Source organism: Somniosus microcephalus, chromosome 6, assembly GCF_052327205.1.
Source record: "Somniosus microcephalus isolate GS21.2 chromosome 6, FLI_Smic_1.0, whole genome shotgun sequence".
NCBI lineage: Eukaryota > Metazoa > Chordata > Chondrichthyes > Squaliformes > Somniosidae > Somniosus > Somniosus microcephalus.
In genome coordinates, this window is record NC_140992.1 from 261,077,251 (window position 1) to 261,096,493 (window position 19,243).

At 48.6% G+C, this 19,243-nt stretch overlaps 1 protein-coding gene across 2 annotated transcripts in view; it reads right to left on the minus strand.

The window, feature by feature from the left end:
- The window catches only part of gse1b (Gse1 coiled-coil protein b), a 692,985-nt gene extending 688,141 nt beyond the window's left edge, over window positions 1-4,844 (minus strand). For both annotated transcript variants that reach the window (XM_085991808.1, XM_085991807.1), the window contains exon 1: window positions 2,386-4,844. In XM_085991808.1, the coding sequence (XP_085847934.1) occupies window positions 2,386-4,632 (2,247 nt within the window). In that variant the 5' untranslated portion in view covers window positions 4,633-4,844. The remainder of the gene's footprint in view (window positions 1-2,385) is intronic.
- Window positions 4,845-19,243: the final 14,399 nt, after the last annotated feature.

The following is a 19,243-nucleotide window of genomic DNA, read 5'->3' on the forward strand; positions in this document are numbered from 1 at the left end:
AAACTGACAGCGACAGATTTTGTTCGGTAAGGTTATCAAGGGATATGGTGCCAAGGCAGGCAAGTGGAGTGGAGGTGCGAATCAACCATGATCGAATTGAATCGTGGAGTAGGCGTGAGAGCCTGAATGGCCTACTCCCGTTCCTATGTAATTCAAGCTTCGGTATAAACCCGATCCTATTTTTGTTCGTACATTTATTTAGTTGTATAACTAGAGAGGTACTAAGTGCCTTGCTGTTAACCATTGCATTTTCAGGAAAGATACAGAATGGATTAATTCATAGTGAGGCAAGGCAAAGGCCGTCAGTCGCGAGTGAAATTTAAAAAAAAAAAAAATAAATCCCGGAGCAATGCTGTTTGTTCCATGCACTGTGTTTTTAAAATGGGGATTGCAAATAAAACCCTTTCTCCTAATGGAAAAGCAGTGGAGACTATCACAAACCATCAAGCAGGATTAGGATGCAGTAACTGCAGAAACAGGGAAAACATTTCCAACTTTAAGCCTCCAAAAAAGTGAATTAATCTTTATACAATATGCTGCACTACTGTGCAAGTTCAAGTTTGTTTGCAAAATCGCAGTGGTTTACTCCTGCAGGCAATGATCAATTGCGCCAAGCAGCAGCAGTATTTGACTATAGTCTGGTTCATTGCATCTAGACTGACACAGCGCTACAGGTTAAAGGTCACGGGAGGAGGAGGGGGGGGGGCGATGGTAGACTCTCTTAAAGGGACATGCCTAATGAGAAAGGAAAGTGCATTGTTCCAGCTTAGAGGGCCACAGCCTTTATAGGAAATGTGTTTAACAAACAGAATGCTTGCCAAGCACTTTAGAGGCAATCAAGCAAATTGTGTTAAGTCTACACTGTGAATTGTGAAAATCTCACGCATGTGATGCAGCGCTGTGACTAAATTTATTTAGCTTATTGGTGCCAATACACTATAGAAAGCAGCAAAAAGAGTCACCCTAAAGCTCAATATCTTGTGCGACGCTCTGATTTCACCCTCTCAGATTACTCCCACGACAGACCTGTAGCTACTAGTACTTCACCTCAAGTTCCACAGCTCAAAACCATTCTCCCCAGACACAACTCGATTAAGGGCAGCTTCTGTACTTCATTGTTTTTTTCCGCCGTTCAAGTGGATTCCCAGCAGAAACTTCACACACCCACTATCACACATTACTGAAATCCAAATTTTTAAAAAAAACACCACACACAAGCCGGCAGTGTGGCTGTGCGAAAACGTCACACGCCCACCATTACACTTTGCTGCGATCCCAGCGATAGCACGGCGTGACTCTGTCTCAGTCAAAATGATGCACAGCTGCTCCCGCAACGCAAGCAGCAAGACGTTGCCTCTTTGAACATTGAGGTAGACGAGGCTATTCCCTCTGCTAGTGACAAAAACAGGAACCGCATGCTCATCGCAGCAAGGGAAAAAGAGACGCTGACCAACCTGCACCGATATAGCATCTGCCCTATTAGTCAGGAAACAACTGTGGCCAAACTCCTTTGATAGAGAAAAGTCAGATCACATCACAGAACAGTTAGAAACACATTATTTGCAGCTTGCCTGATAATTACAGGTTATTCGTCTTTTCAGCATTCTGGGAATGATATTGGATTTAAAGCAATTTGCAACAAAGTCCTAAAGTGATAACAAAGTTCTTACAATGCACCAGTGTATTCACTTGTGATAAGCGTCTGAATGCAGCAATGCCTGGGAAGAGGTTCGAGACTTAACTCTTTTGAGTAACACCTTTACAACTTGTAAAATATGTTTCGCCATGTACACTAACTGCGAAGTCGATTTAAAAAAAAAACAATTCTTTTAGTCCTAAACATTAGGGGGAAATGTACTGAAAATCAAGTCTAATTTCTCACGCATTCGCTCCCCAGAATGAATCAAAAAAAGCAAGGGGCTAGACCCCAGACAATGTCACAACACTCTACCTCTACTTCAGGATGAGCAAGTCTTCATCGTCTAATGTTGAGCATGCGCCCGTCTGTTTCGGATGTGTGATGGCAGCCACCCGGTTACATCTTTGGCTCTATGTTCAAGTTTTACTTGGGTACAATCGTGTTGCTAACAGATTCTCAAGTAGTCAATGTGCCCATTCAGGCGGGCACCATCTGCCCAGATTTAATATGCTTTTGATACTGAAGGCGCGACCTGTCTCACACAGGTGAAAATGTCACCTGTCCCAACTTTAACTGATCCAAATAGAGATTATTTTTAGATACCTTGAAACACAGCGGACAGCTAGAGTGGTGTAGTTATGCCAGACCATTGCCTTGTGAATATATTGCACTGCAAACTAGCAAAAAAAAACTATTATTCCCAAAGTGACAGCACAAATCAGATCAATAAGAAACAAATGCTTTACCTTCACATTACCGGATGGTGGTAAAGAATCCGTTTGGCTTCCTTGTTTGAGGCAGTTCCCAGCCAGTACCATAGTTCTGCAATCCTCGCAGGTCCCTATTGTCAGCTGTTTGCCATCGTCCACCACAAGGGCTTCAGCCACGCGAGGGGCGTACAGGAAGACGGGAAGCCGGTTTATCGTGACCGTTTTCAGACCAAGGTAGCGCCTTCTCTCCTGTCGGCAGAAGAAGCAGACAAAGGTGTCCACCTTGTACTGCCTGGACCAGGGACTGCTCGGATGCGGAGAGTTCTTCCCCTGCCACCACTGCTCGAGGAGGTCGTGGCAGCACAAAACGCAGGCGAAAGCCAAGCCCGTCGAATCCGCAGGCCGGGCCCGGGCTGAGGGCGGGCGGGCGGCCAAGAACGGAAAGAAGGGTTCGCGGTCGCTGTGGCGGCTGGGTGGATTGACGTTCAGCTGAAACTCCCGCCCAGCTTCCAGCTCCGTGCCACACAACAGACACACGGACGTGTGGCCCGTCCTCAGAGGCTGGCGGGCAACCGAACTGGGGCGCGAGGCGCCGGCGTTGACTTGTAGGTACCTCCCGAGGAACGCTTGGGCCGAAGAGATCAGCTCCTCTCGCTCCGAGGCCGTGTAAGCTGACCACATGTCTTCCAGCACGGCGTAGCATCGCGTACAGCAGTACACCTCTCCGCCTTCGGTCATCGCTTTGGAGTTGGGAGGGCAGGGCAGCAGGCGAATGAACGGAAAGTACATGGGGTTGTCCCGGGTGCTGCCATTTAGGCTCCTCGAACGCACGGCTTTGGTCTCTCTGCCGCAATCCTCGCCACATAGATAGCAGCAGCCCTGCGGAGCGGGTTTCCCGTCGCTTCCCGGGTCCCGCTCGCCGTCTTTTGTAACCGCGCCCAAAACGCCAGCATTCAAGGGCACCACGTAGAGGCGCTGCAGCACGGGCACGTTTGCCATCTCGAAGCCGTGCCACTGCTGCATTAACGACACGTGGCAGAACGAACACACCAGGGTGCTGCCCTCCGGGCTCAAGGGCCGGGCTCCGGGAGGAGGATTATGAAGCCACAGAAAGGGGAAGAAGGGCTCACTGGAGGTACGCTCCTGTTTCTGGACGTGAACTCTGTGCTGGGAAGCCTGGAGCAACTTGGCGCCACAGATGAAACACAAGTGATCTGGGGGTTCTGCCGCACTCCTGGTCTTCGCAATGACGCTGCCCACTTCCCTCGCCTGCCGGTTGATCCTCGCCACCTCCCGGATGCCGATCTCCCCATTCCGGTCGCCACCTTCCTCATCGGCGCTGGTGATGCGGACCTCGTCTTCGGAGGACGAGTAGTCGCCAGGGTTGCTACTGCCGCTGAACTTCAAAGGAGTCAACTGGCCCGCGGTCTCGTCGGAGGAGCTGGCAGCCGCGAACGGGGACAACCTTGGCGTGGCCGGGCCAACGCCGTCTGCCCCTTTCTTCGCCTTGGGGTAGTGGGACTCGGGGCCACCGCTGCCCCACTTGGCCTGGCGGGAGCCCGGGCGTTCGGCGTGGTGGACAGTCACCGGCTGCTGCTGTTGGTGGTGGTGGTGGCCACGAATCAGACGGATGTCCTGGGCAGATGACCCGAAGGGGACAGGGAGCCCCGGGAACTGCTGTGCCCGGGCAGTGGCTGCCAGGACAGGGTGGTGAGGAGGAGGAGGAGGATGAGGAAGAGCCTGCGAGATGTGGTCGAGATCCAGGTCCAGGTCCTGATCCGAGATGTCCTGGTCGGACAGGGAGGAGAGCTCAGAGTCCGGGAGGTCCAGGTCCCTGCTGGTGCTCCTGGTCTGGGGCAGGCTGGTTTCGGGCTCGTAGGTGGGGTTCCACTCCTGGGACATCCTGCGGCTGTCGCACTGGTGGGGTCGCTTGAGCCAGTACATGCGCTTGTCCACCGGGGTGCGGGAGCTCTCGAACGAGTCCCACTGCTCGCCGAGGAAGCAGCGGCAGACGGAGCAGACCAGCACCCAGCCCTCGGCGCTCAGCTCCCGGGCTCCGGGAGCCGGCTCCTGGTGCAGCAGGAAGGGGTAGTAAGGCAACTGGGCAGCGGGGCACTTGGCCCGGACCTGCAGCCTCTGCTCCCGCCCCGGGCTCATCCAGCCCCCGCAGATGAAGCAATGCAAGCGAGCCGAGCCGGGCGCCGAGCCTTCCTCGCCGGTCGCCGCTGCTGCCATCAGCCGGTGCTTCCTGGAGATCGGAGCAGCCGCTTCTTTCTCACTCATGATCGCGGCTGCTGAGTGGGAGGCTGGGCTGGGCTGCCGATGTATCCTCCCCCCCTCACCACCACCCTCTGTCCCGGCTGCGGGCTCAAGGGCGGACCGAGAGCGCTCTCACAGCTCCCGGAGGCTGCTGCTGCTGCAAACTTTGCAAAGGTCTCCCCTCCGCCCGGCTGTACAGCGCCATCTCCGAGTGAGCATCTTCATCGTCCCACAATGCAACTCCTACTCAACAAACTTCCAGACCCCCACACTCCAAAAACTTCACCATCCAACCCCCCCCCCCCCCCCCGGGGCCAGGGCACACAGAGACAACCCAGCCTCACTTCAATCAACTCATCTTATACAAGCAATTATATATCCCCAGTTCCCTCCACTCAACTATCTGTTAAATAAGGAATTATATATCCCCAGTTCCCTCCGCTCAACTATCTGTTAAATAAGGAATTATATATCCCCAGTTCCTCCACTCAACTATCTGTTAAATAAGGAATTATATATCCCCAGTTCCTCCACTCAACTATCTGTTAAATAAGGAATTATATATCCTCAGTTCCTCCACTCAACTATCTGTTAAATAAGGAATTATATATCCCCAGTTCCTCCACTCAACTATCTGTTAAATAAGGAATTATATATCCTCAGTTCCTCCACTCAACTATCTGTTAAATAAGGAATTATATATCCTCAGTTCCTCCACTCAACTATCTGTTAAATAAGGAATTATAAAAAGAAAGACTTGCCTTTCACGACCACTGGACTTCTCAAAGCACTTTACAGCCAATGAAATACTTTTTGAAGTGTAGTCACTGTTGTAATGTAGGAAATGCAGCAGCCAATTTGCACACAGCAAGCTCCCACGCACAGCAATGTGATAATGACCAGATAATCTGTTTTTTTGGTTTTGTTGATTGAGGGATAAATATTGTCCAGGGCACCGGGGAGAACTCCCCTGCTCTTCTACGAAATATAGTGCCTTGGGATCTTTTCCGTCTACCTGAGAGAGCAGACGAGGCCTCGGTTTAACGTCTCATCTGAAAGACGGCACCCCCGACAGTGCAGCACTCCCTCGGCACTGCACTGGGAGTGTCAGCCTAGATTTTTGTGCTCAAGTTCCTGGAGTGGGGACTGTGAACCCGCAACCTTCTGACTCAGAAGGCGAGTGTGCTACCCACTGAGCCACAGCTGACATATCTTCCCATTCCCTCCACTCAACTGCCGCTTAAATAGGGAATTATATATCCCCAGTCAATGTTCCCGTCAATTTTTTTTTTGGTGCGTGGCCCCTTTAAGGGGATTTTTCCCCATTGAAAATCCGGCGAACCGGCTGCGCCGGAGGTCCAGAGAGCTGCGGCTTAAAGGGAACACGGCCCCCACCCTCCCTCGTTACCTCCACTCAACTGCACCTTATCATATCACCACCTCCCCCCCGCCCCCCCACCACCACACACACTCACACCAGTTACCTCCATATCACTCTTTTTGTAAATTACAACCTGGATCAATTTTGTTTCACCCCCCCTGTAAAAGATCTGAAATATAAACAGATATTGCTGGAAGTACACAGCAGCGCTGTCTGTAAATGTCTGCTTAAGGGTTTGTTTTTTTTTGGTTTCGGTTTTTTCCAGCTGGTTTGTAGAATGGGTTGCTGCCGGCGCTAAAATATCCACCCGTCTGAAAATCTGCTCTGAAATCTCCTGGAACGTTAAACCTCTCATTTTCTCTTTTCAGGCGCCGTTCTGAATTTATTATTCCTCCTTCACCTGATTGTTAAATTGTAAGTGGAAGGCAATTTAAGCAGAGCTGGAACCGACAGTGTCTTCCTTCCATTTTGAACTCCAAGGCACTCCCCCGTCTCCCCCACTTTGAATTTGCTAATTACTTTATTCTTTAATTAAGCTCCAGCATATTTTCACCACTTTTTCACTGAACTCCATCTGATTCATTTTACTCTCGCGCCTGAGAGTATGTAGTACTGCACTGAGAATTGAATTTAAAATGCTTGTTACCTCTCCCCCAACCTGCAAAAGAAACAAAATTTAAGATTAAAGTTAATGCAGGTTAAAATTCCTAAAATATTTCAGCTTTAAATAAAACTTGCGTTCAAACAACAGAACTAATTCTAAACGAACTGGCTTGCATTTATTTAGCACCCTTTACATTCTCAGAGCATCCCAAAGTGCTTTTTTTTCATTCACGGAATGTGGGCGTCGCTGGCAAGGCCAGCATTTATTGCCCATCCTTAATTTCCCTTGAGAAGGTGGTGGTGAACCGCCGCCTTGAACCGCTGCAGTCTGCGTGGTGAAGGTCCTGCCACAAGAAGTGATAGGTAGGGAGTTCTAGGATTTTAACCCAGCAGCGGTGAAGGAACGACGATATATTTCCAAATCAGGACGGTGTGAGACTTGGAGGGGAACTTGGAGGTGATGATGTTCCCATGCGTCTGCTGCCCTTGTCCTTCTAGGTGGTAGAGGTCGTGGGTTTGGGAGGTGACTCAAGACTCTAAGGCCTAGAAATTCAGTTAGGGGCGCCCAGCTTGCCTGGGCGCCGGAATTACCGCTGCGCGCGGAGCCACTTGCGCCAGCGGGAAATTCAGTTTCAGCGCCCCAAGTTGAAGCCGGCCGCTAAACAAGGGTTTCGGCGCCCCGCTTGGGGCGCTGAAACTGAATATCGGCGTGTAAAGTGCCGCAGCGCCACCCCGCTGTGGCACAGCAGCCTGCGGTACTGCAGGCCTTCCTCTAATTCTTAAGGGGGAGGTGCCTGCAACAGCGCGATCCCCGCTCGCGAGTGCCGGCAAATGAGCCCGGCACCAAGGAGAAGTGCCGGGCTCTCTGGAAACAGCCGACAATGCCGCGGGGGGGGGGGTGGTGGTAGGAGGCCGGGGAAGGAGGTGCGGGCAGGCAGCCGCCGAAAAAGCGGCCAGCCGCACCTCCACCTTAAATCGCCCCAGTACCGGCACAGGTAGGCCCCGTGTACCGGTCGCTGTTTGCGGCCGGCGCGGGCGAGGCGGCAGCAACCAAATATGGCCAGCGGGGCACTGCGCACACCGATGACATCATCGGTGGCGGCGCAGCGCTAATGGCTAACGCCGCCATTAGCGCCCCGCTAAATATCGCGGTAGGTTTGCACAGTGGCGCAAAAGCCCTCTTTGGGTGCAAACTGGTGGCGCAGGCCACTGAATTTCTAGGCCTAAGTATTGAGGGTGTAAACCCATAATTTGTGTGGTGTTGTCAAGGCATCCTGTGGTGGAGCATTCTTCCAGAAGCTGTCGAAGAAGCCTTGGCGAGTTGCTGCAGTGCATCTTGTAGATGGTACACACTGCAGCCATGGTACGCCGGTAGTGGAGGGACTGAATGTTTAAGGTGGTGGATGGGGTGCCAATCAAGTGGGCTGCTTTGTCCTGGATGGTGTCGAGCTTCTTGAGAGTTGTTGGAGCTGCACTCATCCAGGCAAGTGGAGAGTATTCCAGCACACTCCTGACTTGTGCCTTGTAGATGGTGGAAAGACTTTGGGGAGTCAGGAGGTGAGACACTCGCCGCAGAATACCCAGCCTCTGTATTTATGTGGCTGGTCCAGTTAAGTTTCTGGTCAATGGTGACCCCCCAGGATGTTGATGATGCATGAATAGAAAGTGATAATGATGTTGAATGTCAAGGGACATTGGTTAAACTTTCTCTCATTGGCTTCACAGCCAACTAATTATTTCTGAAATGCAGTCACTGTTTTTTAGGGAAACATGGCAGCCAATTAGTGCACACAGCAAGATCCCACAAACAGCAATGAGATAAATGACCAGATTATTGTACGATAGCAAAATACTGCAGATGCTGGAAATCCGAAATAACAACAGAAAATGCTGGAAAAACTCAGCAGGCCAGGCAATTTCCATGGAGAGAAATTAGAGTTGACGTTTCAGGTTGAAACCCTTTTTCAAAACTGGAAAGGAAATAAAATAGATCGAAGGCAGGGCTGCGATAGAACAAAAGAAGTAACAGAGACATTAAGAGGTATTCAAAACCAGACGAGATGGTAATAGGACAAGTGGAGACAAAAGACGGCTAGGATTAGGTGTGAAGTGTACTGGCAGGATGAGACACAGCTGCCATGTGGGAGAGAGAAAAAAAAAGGAAAGGGGGGGGGGAAGGGAAGACCCAAAACAAAGGGGTAGAAAAAAATATAAGTAAAATTGTAATAGGGGCCGAGGTTATGATCTGAAATTGTTGAACTCAATATTGAGTCCAGAAGGCTGCAGAGTGCCTAATCGGAAGATGAGGTGCTGTTCCTCGAGTTTACGTTGAGCTTCCGTGGAACAATGCAAGAGGCCAAGGACGGTGAGGTCCGAGTGGGAATGGAGCAGAGAATTAAAATGACAGGTGACCGGAAGCTCGGGGTCACCCTTACGGACTGAACGGAGGTGTTCCGCAAAGCGGTCGCCCAATCTGCGTTTGGTCTCCCCAATGTAGAGGAGACCACATCGTGAGCAGCGAATACAGTATACTAGATTGCAAGAAGTACAAGTAAATCGCTGTTTCACCTGGAAGGGGTGTTTGGGGCCCTGGACAGTGGGAAGAGGGGAGGTATAGGGGCAGGTGTTACATCTCCTGCGCTTGCACGGGAAGGTGCCAGGCGAAGGGGAAGGGCCGTTGGGGGTGATAGAGGAGTGGACTAGGGTGTCTCGGAGGGAGCGGTCCCTACGGAATGCTGAAAGGGGAGGGGAGGGGAAGATGCGTTTGGTGGTGGGATCACTTTGGATTATTGTGTTGGTTGTGTTGGTTGATGGGTAAATATTGGCCAGGATGCCACATGGAGCCAAGTAAATGGAGTGAAGATGTAGAGCAGCTATGATCTAAATGAATGGCACAACAGGCTTGATGGGCTGACTGGCCGACTCCTGTTGCTGTCTTGTGATATTCCTATGTTCCTTCCTTCCTAATTAACAACTAGACTTTTCTAGGATCATAAAATACATTTAAAGAACATGGTCACTCTTCAACTGGACTTTTTTGCTACTGATTGAAAACTGTAGTTAAATAGAGAGGTTTTTTTTGTAAACGGGTGATTACTTTCCTTCATTGGTCTCAAATGCAACTACAAGTGAGTAAAGCCTCCTGTTAACATCTGCATAAAAGACAAAATAAATATTTTTTGAAGTGTTAAATGAAAAACTTCCCTCACAATTCAAATAGCTGGTGAAATGTTTTCTTTGCAATCCCCCCAGTTTGTTTTAATAATCTGCCCTTTAAAGTCCGTCTACTAACAATATACAACTGAAATTCTTGAAATGCTTTCACTGTTTATCGTGCTGCAAGATGCTTATCTGGCCCTGGCGTTCCACACATGGGATTGCAGAGTGTCGATGTACTATCTTTGTTCTGGAGAATTTGAATGTTTATGTTTCCAACTGGTACAAACATTTGGATCGTGGCGCAAAAAAAGAGAAGAGGACTCCTTTCATATATAATTGATGGAACCCCCCCCTCAAAAATGCGAGGAAGTATATGCCCTCATGCCAGTATCTTGCCAGCATGTCCTATTACTGCCAGAACTTTAATCCCTCCATCTCTGACTGTAACTATTTATTTATTCCATCTGTTGCTGGCTCATGCTATTTAAAAAAAAACATTATTGGCTCTTCCTCCTACCATGTTGTCCTCATGGCTGGTCTCTATCACTTACTGCACCTCTCTCTACCATGACAACGGACATATCAGCCTTTAGCTTTGCCCCGGTTCTCATTTAAATGAAACCCCCAGCCATGTTTAAACCCAAGTGTTTCCTATTTGTAAGTGCAGCGTTATGCTTTTTTGTAACAGACTACTCCCCTCTAAAGCTATGTTGGTAAGGGTGTTTATTTTGTTATGAAGTGTTTGTTGTTATTGCTGCAAAATAAATGGTTTGTCGTGTTGGATGGGAACTTTGCCGCCTTGCAAAGCTTTCTCCTCGTGTTTCGTTAGCTGCTGTCACAGTTACTGAATTCAGATTGAGAAACTTGGTTGCACCGTTTGCGAGTGCTGTGACATCGCTCAGAGAACCTCTGGGATCCTTCCTTCCCCAAAAACAGCCGGGCGATGATGCCCATCGAGCCAGTGTGTGCACAGAGCACCTTTGTTATAAAGAAAGAACGACTTGCATTTCTATAGCGCCTTTCACAACCTCAGGACGTCCCATGGCACTTTACAGCCAATGAAGTACTTTTGAAGTCACCGTTGTAATGGAGGAAACGCGGAGGCCAATTTGTGCACAGCAAGCTCCCACAAACAGCAATGAACTAAATGGCCAGGTCGTCTTGTTTTGAGGGATAGCTGTTGACCAGGGCACTGGGGAGAATTCTGCTTTTCCCCCAATAGTGCCGTGGGACCATTTACATCCACCTGAGAGAGCAGACGGGGCCTCGGTGTAACGTCTCAAGACGGCACCTCCGGCAGTGAAGCACTCCCTCAGTACTGCACTGAATTGCCAGCCTAGATTATATGCTCAAGTCTCTGGAGTGGGACCGTCCTAGCATGTATCGGAGACTGGCTCCAAATTCTCCTACAAACCTTAACCCTAACCCTTTGGAGAGGCGGGGGAATGGGGGGGGGGGGGCTGGTGGATATCACAGGAAAATTTGTTCTGACAAACTGTATCACAGTATGGTATGGCAGCTGTAGCTACTATGACCGGAAAGCCCTGCAGCGGGTAGTCAAAACTGCCCAACGCATTACCGGCACCCGGCTACCGACCATAGAGCACATATACCAGAAACGCTGTCTACGGAGGTCACGGTCCATCATCAAAGACCCTACCCACCCCAGCCACAGTCTGTTCGCCCTCCTGCCATCTGGGAGACGCTACAGGTGCATTCGCACCCGTACGACCAGATTTAGGAACAGCTTCTTTCCCAGGGCTGTCATCCTACTGAACTCCACAAATAAACTCTAAAGCCTGCACATCTGCCAATGCACTTTATTATGGTTATGTTTATGTTAATGTATTACAAGCCAAATGTATGTTGAATGTTTAAATGTCTTAATCCAAATGTACACTCTCGGGAGCCGCAAGCCTACATTTCGTTGTACTGCACTTGTGCACTAACAATGACAATAAAAGTTGATTTGATTTGATTTGATTTGAGAAATGCCATGGAGTGATAGGACGCAGCTTTGCATCAAGAACTCCCCACAAACCCAGTTGTCAAGCTGGGCTAGACTACCTAAGGGAGGAGCCGAAAAGAACAGCCACAAAGATGCTGGGAATGACAATTGGTTGGGTTAGTGCTCATGATCTTGCACCTCTTAACTAGCAGCTAGTTCAAATACTCTCCTAACCTTGCACCCTCTGCATGGCGGCCAGAGCGGGAGAAGCAGGCCACCACACGTGGAGCTGGCAACAGTGAGGAGGAGGCCGCGGTGAAAAGGAGGACGGAGCGGCTGAGGGACATCGTGCTCCCGCTGCCACGGGAAGCCATCGTATTGACTCTGAATGCGGCGCTGTATGTATAGCTGACGCGTCCCTATGGGGAATAAGTATTCCATTGTACTTGTACTTGTACTGGTTACATATGGCAAATAAAGCTGAACTGAACTGAACTAAACTTGAAAACTCTGCTGCCCATATCCTAATTCGCACCAAGTCCCGTTCACCCTTCACCCCCGTGCTCGCTGACCTACATTGGCTCCCAGTCTGGCAACGCCTCGATTTTAAAATTTTCATCCTTGTTTTAAAATCACTCTATAGCCTCGCCCCCCTCCCTATCTCGGTAACATCCTCCAGCCCTACCACCCTACAAGATCTCTGCGCTCCTCCAATTCTGGCCTCTTGCTCATCCCGGATTTTAATCGCTCCGCCACTGGTGGCCGTGGTTTCAGCTGCCTGGGCCTGAAGCTCTGGAATTCCCTCCCGAAACCTCTCCGCCTCTCTACCTCGCTTTCCTCCTTTAAGATGCTCTGCCTCTTTGACCAGCTGTCCGAATATCTCGGGTCAAATCTTGTTTGATTGCGTGCCTGTGAAGCGCCTTGGGACGTTGTACTACATTAGAGATGCTATATAAATGCATGTTATTATTGTTGTAGAACAACACTGACAGATTCTTATGATATGTAATGCATGTAAAAGAATGAAATCCGAAGTATTAGTACTCGCACAATCTAAACATGCAATGACCATATGGAGTGCAGTTTCATATCTTGGCTCCACTCACATAGAGCCTCTATGTCAGCATCAATAGTTGTACTTGTATAGAGCAATAACAAGAACTGGCTGCCACTCACTTTTCTTGCACCCATGACTATAAAAGAGCATTGAGGATTGTACTGAAGTTCTGAGAAGGTCCTGGCAGGAATTCTCCCCATCGGACAATTTCTATAGACAGTTTTTATTATTAGCACATTGTTTTTTTCTCTCCCGCCCCTGCCCACAAATGTTCTGCACCCCCCCCCCTCTCCTGATGGTACCGACTTTTGCTCGAGTTTGGTTGATTGAGTTCCAGTAACCCTCTGGTACTGCAGCCAAGTGGTCGTATTTCACGTACCAACCTTGGCAGGGAGTGTTGGCGGGCAACGCCACTGAGGGTGGTACCACAGACGGGCTCATTCATTTCCTCACCTGTTGTGCACTCGCAGGCAGCAGGTAGACTTTGCAACAAGGGGGTGGGGGGGTGTGGGGGGGGGGGTGAGTCACTGGAAGCGGTCAGTACTGAGAAGAGAACCCTGGATGACATTTCTGCTCACTAGGCCAAGTGCGCTGTAGTCAACTATAGTGCTCTTACTGCCTACTGGCCGAGATTATTGTGTCCAATTCTGGGCCTCACTTTCGGAAGGAATGTGAAGGCTTTTGCCAGGGTACAGAAGAGATTCCAGTGATGAGGGATTACAGTTACGTGGATAGACTGGAGAAGCTGGGGTTGTTCTCCTTGGAGCAGAGAAGGCTAAAAGGAGATTTGATGAAGGTATTTAAAATCATGAAGGGTTTAGATAGAGTAAATAAAGAGAAACTGTTTCCAATGGTGAAGGGTCGATAACCAGAGGGCACAGATTTAAGGTGATTGGCAAAGGAACCAAAGGGAACATGAGGAGAAACTTTTTTACGCAGCGAGTGGTTAGGATTTGGAATGCACTGCCTGATAGGGGGGTGGATACAGATTCAATAGTAGACTTCAAAAGGGAATTGGGTAAATACTTGAAGGAGAAAAAATTGCAGGGATATGGGGAAAGAGCGGGGGAGTGGGACTAACTGGATTGCTCTTTGAAAGAGCCGGTGCAGACTCGATGGGCCGAATGGCCACCTTCTGTGCTGTACCATTCTATGATTCTATCAGCTGATCTAGCATAGAGCAGGGATCGTGTCTGGAACCTTCCTAGACCACATGGCTTGGTTCCACACTGAGCAGTGTATTTACTAACTGATCCACTAGGGAAGCTCTAATCCTAAAGCTATATAATATATTACAAACCTTACATCGGTGCCCAATTTCTGTCACCTTTTCCCATTATAAAACCATAGGTCCATAGTTATATTATGCCACTCTGTAGTAATGCTATAGTACCTCCGTTTTTGCATCTCTAAGTTCCTCCGCTGGTACTCCTACATTTCAACCAATTCTGTTTCTCTGCTTTTTAAATTGTCATAAATATATACATTTTGCTATTTAACAATAAATAATAACAACTTGCATTTATAAAGTGTATTTAATGTAGTAAAAAGTCCCAAGGTGCTTCACAGGAACGTTGTCAAACACAATTTGACACGAGCCACCTAAAAAAGAGATATTGGGACAGGTGACCAAAACCTCGGTCAAAGAGGTCGGTTTTAAGCAGCATCTTAAAGGAGCAGAGAGAAGTAGAGAGGCGGAGAGGTTTAGGGAGGGAATTCCAGAGCTTAGGGCCCAGGCAGCTGAAGGCACGGCCCGCAGTGGTGGAGCGGTGAAAATCAGGAATGCGCTGGGGGCCAGAATTGGAGGAGCAGCAGAGACCTCGGCGGGTTGTAGGGTTGGGGGAGGTTTCGGAGATAGAGAGAGGGGATTGCGGAGTTTGTTATATTACACGCCACTGTGGGCAGTACAGTATTCCCACAGTTTGGCTTTCAATTATGCATCATTGTTCTCTGCATGCATTACAATCTAGGTTTTGTCATTAGTACGTATTCATATTATTTACTGTAGAATTCCACATGTGTGTATTATGCTGATTTTACATTAGCCCATTTGTACCTCAGCTGAAGCAGCAGTTACACCTGGCCAAAGTGCCCCTGAGCCGTGGGGGGAAGAAAACTTAGGCCGGGTTCCCATTCCTGATCGCTAGACAAGGACCCCCCCACCTTTCCCCAACCCTCCCCACCCATCCGCTGTAAAGTGTGTCTGTGTTAACACAGGATTGGAGGTCCATGGTGATGCCCCCACTGCCAAATAGCCTCCTAAGTATATTCAAGGCTGACATCGATAGATTTTTGGACTCCAGGGGAATCAAGGGATATGGAGATCGGGCGGGTAAGTGGAGTTGAGGTCGAAGATCAGCCATGATCTTATTGAATGGCGGAGCAGGCTCGAGGGACTGTATGGCCTACTCCTGTTCTTATTTCTTATGTTCTTATGTCCAACCCTCACTATCTAGGTTCAGATGGGTACGGGGTTATGGGAGCGGTAGCACAGTGGCTATGTTACTGGACTAGTAATCCAAGAGGCCTGGACTATTACAGGAAACTTTTTTTTATCCGGCACAGACGGGACCGACGTGGTGCCGGTTCATCAAAAATTCCGGATCATCGAGCGCTATAGTAAAAGATACGGAGCTGAGAGCTCCGTATAAAGCAACAAACCCTGTTGCTTAGCAACAACTGTAGAACAATGAACACAAGTTTCAAGCGTCTCTGTAGCTTAGCAACAGCTGCAGCCACACCCTTGCACAGCACAGATGGAAGGAGGCAAATAAATATGAAGTAAAACCTACTCCTGAATTTTGCCGGTTAACCGAGATTTCCGGTTATTTAGGTGCCGGTAAATCGAAAGTTTCCTGTAATCCAGAGACGTGAGTTGAAATCCCACCACAACAGCTGGGGAATTTAAATCCAGTTAATTAAATAAATCTGAAATAAAAAGTTGCTATCAGTAATGGTCCCAGTAATGGTTCACTTTAGGGAAGGAAATCTGCCGTCCTTACGTGATCTGGCCTATATGTGACTCCAGACCCACAGCAATGTGGTTGACTCTTAACTGCCCTCTGAAATGGTCAGTTGTACAAAACCGCTTAAAGAAGTATCACCGCATGGACTGCAGCGGTTGAAGAAGGTGGCTCACCACCACCTTCTCGAGGGCAATTAGGGATGGGCAATAAATGCTGGCCTTGCCGGCGACGCCCACATCCCGTGATCGAATTTTTTAAAAGGGCTGCTGAGTCCTGTGGCACCGTATCCGAGTGAGAGCTGGAGTCGACAGAAGAAGAAGGGGGGAAATTGGGAAAGAAGAAAGCATGATTCATAACCACAAACTAAGAAAGGAAGACTTGCATTTATATAGCGCCTTTCACGACCACCGGACGTCTCAAAGTGCTTGACAGCCAATGAAGTACTTTTGAAGTGTAGTCGCTGTTGTAATGTGGGAAACGCAGCAGCCAATTTGCGCACAGCAAGGTCCCACAAACAGCAATGTGATAATGACCAGATAATCTGTTTTAGATGTTGATTGAGGGATAAATATTGGCCAGGACACCGGGGATAACTCCCCTACTCTTCTTCAAAATAGTGCCTTGGGATCTTTTACGTCCACCTGAGAGAGCAGACGGGGGCCTCGCTTTAACATCTCATCCGAAAGACGGCACCTCCGACAGTGCAGCACTCCCTCAGCACTGCACTGGGAGTGTCGGCCTAGATTTTTGTGCTCAAGTCCCTGGAGAGTGGGACTGTGAAGCCACAGCCTCCTGACTCAGAGGCGAGTGTGCTACCCACTGAGTCACAGCAGACAACAAAGACATGGGGTTAAACTGCATCCATTCCAACTAGCATCGTGTGGAACACCACAGAATGCCATGCAGACGTACACAGAATGAGGATGAGCGGCTCATACAGTGCAGAAAGGAATTTTCTGTAACAGATTTTCAGTGTCAAAGAATTTGGCTGGAAGTGAAGGATGTCATGTGTCAGAGTTATGTGTATGCGTGTGCGTGTATTCTATTTGAAGCTTGTTTGGTTTCAGCGCTTCAAAAAAAACCCAGCATTTATTAAACAGATTACAGAGATCGTCAAGCTGCCATTGTCTTGGATACGCTGTCCTTGGGGGAAGACTTCCCCTCTGCATGTGCAGTGTAACTTTAAACACGTTCTTTATATAAAGGGGTTTACGATTTTCTTACACGGGTCCCACAGCGGAAATCTCCCACTCCCCCGTCGGTAATTGCTTGGATTGCTGCAAACGTCCCCAGCTCCAGTTGCGGCCCCCCCTCTCTATTTTCCCACCCCCATAGCAAGATCCCGATAGCCCTTTAAGCTCTCAATGCTCCATCAGCACTTCATTTTAAATTCCTAAGTAGTCCAGAGTTTGAGTCATTGGAGCTTGTACCCATCCTGGCCTGTGTGCACATGCTTGAGTGGCTAAGTTAGCTGATATTTAGGCAATGTTTGACTTGTTATCTGAGTGACATCGGGTCAGCCGTGGCTCAGTGGGCAGCACTCTCGCCTCTGAGTTGGAAGGTCGTGGGTTCACAGTCCCACTCCAAGGACTTGAGCCCAAAAATCTAGGCTGACACTTCCGTACAGTGCTGAGGGAGTGCTGCACTGCCGGAGGTGCCGTCTTTTGGATGAGATGTTATTCCGAGGTCCTGTCTGCTCTCTCAGGTGGACGTAAAAAAATCCCATGGCACTTTCCCCCCAAAAAAACATAAAAACATAAGAATAAGAACATAAAAAACAGGAGCAGGAGTCGGCCAATCGGCCCCTCGAGGCTGCTCCGCCATTCAATAAGATCATGGCTGATCCAATCTTGTCCTCAACACCACTTTCCCGCTCTCTCCCCATACCCCTTGTAATTCAAATATCTGTCAATCTCCGCCTTGAATATATTCAGTGACTCCGCCTCCACAGCTCTCTGGGGTAGAGAATTCCAAAGATTCACCACCCTCTGAGAGAAGAAATTCCTCCTCATCTCTGTCTTAAATGGGCGACCCCTTATTCTGAAACTATGCCCCCTAGTTCTAGATACCCCCACTAGGGGAAACATCCTCTCAGCATTCACCCTGTCAATCCCCCTCAGAATCTTATATGTTTCAATAAGATCGCCTCTCATTCTTCTAAACTCCAATGAGTATAGGCCCAACCTGCTCAACCTTTCGTCATACGTCAACCCCTTCATCCCAGGAATCAGCCTAGTGAACCTTCTCTGCACTGCCTCCAATGCAAGTATATCCTTCCTTAAATATGGAGACCACAACCGTACACAGTACTCCAGGTGCGGTCTCACCAGCGCCCTGTAAAGTTGCATCAAAACTTCCCTACTTTTATACTCCATACCCCTTGCAATAAAGGCCAACATTCCATTAGCCTCCCTAATTACTTGCTGTACCTAAGTGCTAACTTTTTGTGTTTCATGTACTCGGACCCCCAGATCCCTTTGTACGGCAGCATTCTGTAGTCTCACTCCATTTAAATAATAATTTGCTTTTTCATTCTTCCTTCCAAAGTGGATAACCTCACATTTTCCCACATTATACTCCATCTGACAAATTTTTGCCCACCCACTTAACCTCTCTATATCCCTTTGCAGACTCTGTGTCCTCCTCACAACTTGCTTTCCCACCTATCTTTGTATCATCAGCAAATTTGGCTTCAGTACCCTCGGTCCCGTCATCCAAGTCATGAATATAGATTGTAAATAGTTGAGGCCCCAGCACTGATCCCTGTGGCACCCCACTAGTTACTGGTTGCCAACCAGAAAATGACCCATTTATCCCGACTCTCCGTTTTCTGTTAGTTAGCCAATCCCCTATCCATGCCAAAATATTACCCCCCAAACCCCGTGCGTTCTTATCTTGTGCAGTAACCTTTTATGTGGCAGGGATTATCCCTCAATCCACAGGTTATCTGGTCATTGTCACATTGCTGTTTGTGGGAGCTTGCTGTGCGCAGATTGGCTGCCGCGTTTCCTACATTACAACAGTGACTCCACTTTAAAAAGTACTTAATTGGCCGTAGAGCGCTTTGGGACGTCCTGAGGTTGTGAAAGGCGCTATAGAAATGCAAGTCTTTCTTTCTTTCTTTGATTCTGCTAAAATTAGGAGCCAGTGGATTTTTTTTTAATTGTGAGTGCCTCAGCCTAAACAAACATTTGGCCCAAATAGATTTATAACAATAATAAACATAAATGAACTCAAGGCGCAACTTTACAGCAGTGAAATCCAAGGCAGCAATGCAGGCTGATCAGTCAACAGAAATTTATGAGTAAGAGGGTATGATTCCAGCGGCAGGCTAATGACTCCCCTGGCCCGCGTTCCTCATCGGGCTGATGTAATGAGAGGGAACAAGCACGTAAATATTTCTGAAGCTGCCTTTCTACACACATCAAGGAGTTGGTCCAGTCGCGAAGTAACAGCGGTGTCTGGAACATTTCAATTAGCAAATAATAAAATGCTCTTTGTTATTTCATTGCACACATCAG